General features: G+C 41.4%; 1 protein-coding gene across 2 annotated transcripts in view; it reads left to right on the top strand.

Annotated features, from left to right (window-relative positions):
- Nucleotides 1-5,608, top strand: part of MED13L (mediator complex subunit 13L) — a 275,922-nt gene extending 270,314 nt beyond the window's left edge. For both annotated transcript variants that reach the window (XM_079762667.1, XM_079762668.1), the window contains exons 30-31: nt 1,725-1,837; nt 2,829-5,608. In XM_079762667.1, coding sequence (XP_079618793.1) covers nt 1,725-1,837; nt 2,829-2,961 — 246 coding nt within the window. In that variant the 3' untranslated portion in view covers nt 2,962-5,608. The remainder of the gene's footprint in view (nt 1-1,724; nt 1,838-2,828) is intronic.
- Nucleotides 5,609-6,046: the final 438 nt, after the last annotated feature.

Raw genomic sequence — 6,046 nt, forward strand, 5'->3', positions numbered from 1 at the left:
CAGTTGTAAGTGGAGAGTAGGATTTAGGCGATGAACCCCAAACCATGTCACAAAGAAATGAATTACGTTAACCCAAGGAGGGGACTCGGTGGAGCCCACAGGGTACCTCTAGGATGGACACAGGGTTCTGCATCGTGGTCTTTCTCCCAGTTCCCACTGCACTGTTGTCAGTGAAGTTGGCCTGCATGGACATGACAGCTAGCTGTCCTTCCTCCCCTGCCACGGGCTGGCAGCATTCATCAGAGTAAGGCAGGAGTTAGGTAAAAAAACTCCACATTTACACTTGCTCTTCCTGTGTATTTCTTGGAAACTTTTAATCCAAATTAAAGGTTAAATACAAAAGAGATTCCACTTCCAGTTTGGATGAAGGAAACTGGAAAGAAATCCATTTCTCAGCCACAGGCTGGCAAAAACCCAAAGGTTTGACAACAGAACTCTGTTGCAGGGCTGTGGGAGAAGCCAGATTCTACGACCTACACATTTCTCTTTTGATGCTGCAGTCCCAATTCTAGAAATCTATTCAAAAGAAACTTTGGCAAAAACAAAAAATGACATATGTGAAAGATTAGAAACAGCTGAAATATCCACCAGTAGGGGCTGGTTGAATAAACTATAGTAGTGGAATACTAGTTGTCCATAACAAATTGAGAAGTATTTTTATGTAATTATCTGTGGAGTATAGATTACTGTGCAGTAATGTATAACACACACACACACATCTGGAATGTTAAAACCAAAAATAATTGAAGGAATTTTCCTAATGACTTTAACATATTATTATGAAATCAAAGAAGTTATATGAAAGTTCATGTAATCTTTATTTTTGAATTAGAATTGTCAGTATGACCCTACATTTATTGTTTCCTCTCTAAAAATGTATATACATATTTCAACTCGGTCTACTGGGAAGGCTTAGGAGCAATGACAACTTCGTAGCAATAAACACCTCTGTTGCCATGATCGTAGTTCCTAAATACCATTTGTCTTTGAAAAGAACCAGAATTCTTTGAAGAGGTGACTGATTCCAGATCTGAAGTAAGAATTATTCAAGTTGAACCTGAGACAGACATCTTGTCATCCTTAAAAAGCAAGGAATTCGCCTAAAATTATTAGAGTCCTATCAAAGGGACCCGGTGGAGGGTTTCCATTGCCCAAGGATGATACCATTTGGTCATCAAAAAGAATGATGGTAGCAACAGATGAAATAAGTCCATGGGTTCATAATGGTGCTGAAAAGCAAAACAGTTATCCGTTACCTATTGAAGCTGCCAGAGCAGCAATTCATTAACCTAAAAATTGAAAAATAAAGAGAAAGGTTCCAGCAACTTTGTTGCCTCTCCTTTACATATTATATTTCTTAGCTGTTTAATAAATAAAACTATGCTAAAACCATTAAGTTAAAAATTGATGGGGAACTTTATAGTGGATGGAGCATGCTGGCACCTACTGAATCCAGTGACCACATATTCAAGGGGGGCAGTAGAGTAAGACCTCAAGGGACACATGATGTAATCATTGACAATGCCAGCTTTTATTTTCAACTTTAGGGTATGGAGTTATGTGGGCTCACCTTGGGGTTACTGAGCAGCTTAAAATTCACAGGCTCATAGATGCCCTGACTTCTAAGGACCCTAAGAGCACCTACTTCTGGCAGGCCTGGGCTGGCCCTTTCTCTGCCCGGGGCCAGCTAGACCAGGAAGGTCACTGTCTCTGTTCCTCCCCAGGCGTCACTGCATCACCACATCTCTGTAGCACAGACGGACGAACTTCTCCCCACCCGCAACTCGCAGTGGGTTCCACATCCTCTCGACTCCAAAACCACATCTGATGTTCTGAGGTGGGTGCAGACCCAGGCAACACAGCAGCACATTTGAAGTTCCTTCCTTTGCTCTTGATTTTCCCAGGCTTTCATTGAGGCGCGGTGTTTGTGGAAGAGATGCCGCCTTGTGCAGTGGGGCACGGTTCCAGCTGGAGCCAGGCCCCTGTGGACGCAGGGCAGACGGCGGCGGGCTTGTTAAACGGGACAGTGGCCTGCAAGTGCAGCTGGCTTGCTGCCTGCTTAGAGGAGGCGTTTCATGGTAATAGGTCAGAATGAAGGGTGGGTAGTTAGAAGGCAGTCTGGAACTTAAAGCAAACATCTTTAGCCTCTCATATCAATTTTATAAATGCAGTTAATTATAATATAAATTCCATAGTTGAGAATGCCTCTCAGAAGTGTGTACAAAGTTTCTTGCATTTTAAGAGGCCATAAGCATTCTTCATGTATGTTGAGAAAATATACAAGCTTTTTCTAATGTTTTCGGATTCTTAAATGATTTGAGAATTACAGTTCAGCAAGAACCGGCTCATTATGATTTAGGCTTCCCTAGCCTCGTGGGCCACATATCTAATGAAAACTTTTCTAGTAGCCACATTAAATAATTTTTAAAAAAATTAGTGAGGTTACCTTTAGTGGCAAATTCATCAATTATATAAAAAATATATCAGGATTAACATCAAATATATCCAAAATATTTCAGCAGTAATTAGCATAAAAATATTCAGGAGCTATTTTACATGTTTTTTAAATGCTAAGTCTTTACAAAGCAGGGCCCATTTTATGCTTACAGCATATGTGAGTTCCCATGTGGCCAGTGGCTGCCCTTTGAGACTGGCAGGTCGAGAAGGAAGAGGGGCCGTGAAAGGCAGGAACGCGGTAGAGAGCCTGGGGCAAGTTCAGGAGGATGTTGGGCCTCTTTCTGCAATGCCTGGACGTTAGAATTTGCGATCACCTCACCTGCCATGCCCGTACCCTGACCTGTACCCTGACCTGAGTCTTCTCTCCGCAGGTTTGTTTTGGAGCAGTACAACGCTCTGTCCTGGCTCACATGCAATCCGGCCACCCAGGACCGCACCTCCTGCCTTCCCGTCCACTTTGTGGTGCTCACTCAGTTGTACAATGCCATCATGAATATACTCTAACGGAATAGCACTTGTCCTCTGGCTCGGTTCCTTCTCCTGCAGCCTCAGTCACGGAGCCTGCTGCGCTCTGCAGGTGCCCGCCCACTTCCCGAGACCCTGCACAGGCCTGCACTGTGACTCCTCCGCGGGCGTGTTGTCCTGCAGCGCTCCTCACAGAGTGACTCACGGACACTTCCTCCACAGCAGCGACTCCAGCCAGGCTGTGGTGTGGGCACCCGGACCCTGGCTCATGGGAAGCTCCGGCTGGTGGTGGTTTTTAGGAGGAAACAGAAGAGACGGTATCCTTTTGCACACAAGAGCCTGTGTTTTCAGTCTCAGTCTAAAACTAAGGGTAGGTTAGCCCTTTGGATGAAATCCTCTAGTTGTTGGTGTATGGCCTGTGGGTTACCTGAACTCCATATTCTAGGACTTTTTCCAAATGAGAACCAGCTCAAGTACATGATTTCACCGTGGGCTTCTCTCCCTAGTGCGCCCATCGCGAGGGCGTGAGTGCTGTGGCTAACTCCATACCTGTGTGTAGATACAGAAGTCTGGAGACATCTTCATTTTGTTTATTTATTTTAAATTGTGTCATAGGGTTTTTGTGACTTTTAATTTTTTTTTTAATTTGCGAGGACCAGGTACAGTAGCTGAAACCCAACTCAGACCCACCATAGGATTCTTTGACTACATACCTCTGTCCTAAGAACCAGAAAAGGAGTGAAAACAAATTGGGGAGATATGCATAAAAAGGAATATATTTCTAACCACCCAGCAGCAGGTTTTGCTAAGAACAAATTGGGTAAGCATTCTGCCTATTCCTTGTTAAAGTGGCCAGCGTCTCAGCGTTTCATGAAGGATACCATTTTATACAGAAGGCAGTCAAGCCCAACCTAGAGCCATGGAGGCACGCCCCTTCCTTAGTTTTATATAGTCGCCAGGGGGATATATTTTCTAGTGAATTCTTATTGAAAGCCAGGTCTCTCCTCTCATTAGGTCAAAGGGGACTCATGTACATACTACAATTGAAAGTGTTTGCTCATAAAATCAGTTACAAATATGGTGAATTTTTTCTGGACCATAGTAATATTATTTCAAAGAAATATTACAACTTAACCATTAAATTAGTACTTGAAGTTGAGCCTTCGTGGTGGGACTTTTTTAAAAAAAATGCCTTTTTAAAGCATTAGTGGCTAATTGAAGTATTTTATGACTCCTCATTCCAGGCCCGAGAGGGTTGTCTTTAAGATTCCGTTTCAGCCCTCGCTGGCGTGTGTTGTGAGAGGGCGGTGTGGGGGCTGGCCCGAGAGCCGCTCTCGCCAGGCCTGGGGCGCTAGTCGTCTGTGCAGAGAACCGTGCAAACTACGAACGTTCTTCCAAGAGACTGCCATGTCCTGGTTGTTAACAGAAAGGAAAATGTAATAACAATAGGATTTTGTAAAAGTATTTTTCTTGAAATAATCTAACGTTTAAAACATTATATTAAAAAAAAAGTGGTGTGGTGGGAATGTGAAAGCAGAGAAATAACTTGTAAATGGATAATTTTGTTCTCTGTTCCACCAATTGAGGGGGGTTGACTTTCGCAATGTATAGGTTTAAAAAAATCTGATATATCAAAACCATTTGTATCTAATGTGTACAGTGTAAAATTGACTTTAAAAATATTGCAGTGCTATTTTTTCTTAATCAGAAAGGAAAAATTCTCAAGGCCTTTTGAAGAGCATAAGATGATGAAGATTGTAAACTTGTATAAAATTATCTTGGTGAGAAGACAAATTGTAAAGTAGATATTTGTAATCTTTTACCACTTTGGGGTTGCTTTTTTTTCCAGAATTCATCAGAACTTTGAATTTTTTTTTTAATGGGCTGTTTTTAATGCAGGGGCTTTTCTTCCCTAGAAACCCAATTCTAAGCAAAAAAAGAAAAAGAAAAAAAAAAAAAACAAACAAACAAAAAAACCCTACAAAAATTTAAAAAAAAAAGGCAGCAAAGGGTAGATTTCATCTGGTGTCTTTTATTTAAGTTTTTTAAGTTAAGAAAAGCTGGTGACATATTTATACGTTTTTGTGCAAAAATAAATGAATGGCAATAGATTTTAAAAAATCTTATTATGTACTTCTGTGTGAAAGTCTGTATAATATTTCCCTTAAATATGCATTATTTTACTTGTGAGTTTTTTACTGAATTAATCTGAAATGTACAAGCCCTGGATTTGCTACAGAGTGAGAAGTTATTTTATTTTTTTTTAATTTTTAATTTTGGCAATCCTGCAGAAATCAGAACTCTTACTATGGTTTGAGCTAAAAAGGGGAATCGGGCGGGAGGGGGGTATCCAGCATGCCTGTATGTATATCTCAGAGCCTTTTTTAAATGTAAAAGCTGTACATTTCTGGGAAGTTCTGAATTTTTTTTTGTTTTCTTTTTTCCTTCAAGCATTTTGCAGTGAGCTTCTTTTATATATAGCAAACAATTTGAAAGAATACAAAAATATGTGAAGTTCATTGAAAAAAACCCTGCAGTATAACGCTGGTACAGTACACTAAAAGACTTTGATAAAAGAAACAATACTAAAAGGCCTCCATTTTAAATGTCATTCATATATACCTTGTGAATGAGAGCTATATACTTTTACACACTTTTTTAGAGGAATAAATTATTGAATTACTGAGACTTTGAGTGGCTTTTTCCCCCCTCCCATCCTGCCTTTGAAATAAAGACGATCAACACCTACCCAGAAGGTGTCTGTGTTACGGATTGGACAGTCCTCGCGAGGAGCCAGGGACGTAGATGTGTACCGCTCCCATGACCCCACCTAGCGCTGTTCCCTGACAGTATTCTCATACTCCAAGGGGCAAGTTCACGCCTAGAAGTTTTAGAGTGCGCACACACACGCACACACACACACTCACTCACACCATTGAATAGGATCCCTGGTGGTTAGTTCTTCAGCTGTTTGGAGTAGGTCACATTGAATAGTGTCCCAGCTCTAGGCTTGTGGTCAGTCCTAGAACAGACTACAAGTCCACACTTCTACCTTTCTCTCCGCAGCCCCAGCCAGTTTCTTTTTGCTGTTCCTTAGAAATAGCAGACACATCTCCCTTTCGCG

The sequence above is a fragment of the Cnephaeus nilssonii genome (assembly GCF_951640355.1).
Source record: "Cnephaeus nilssonii genome assembly, chromosome: 22".
In the NCBI taxonomy this organism is placed as follows: domain Eukaryota; kingdom Metazoa; phylum Chordata; class Mammalia; order Chiroptera; family Vespertilionidae; genus Cnephaeus; species Cnephaeus nilssonii.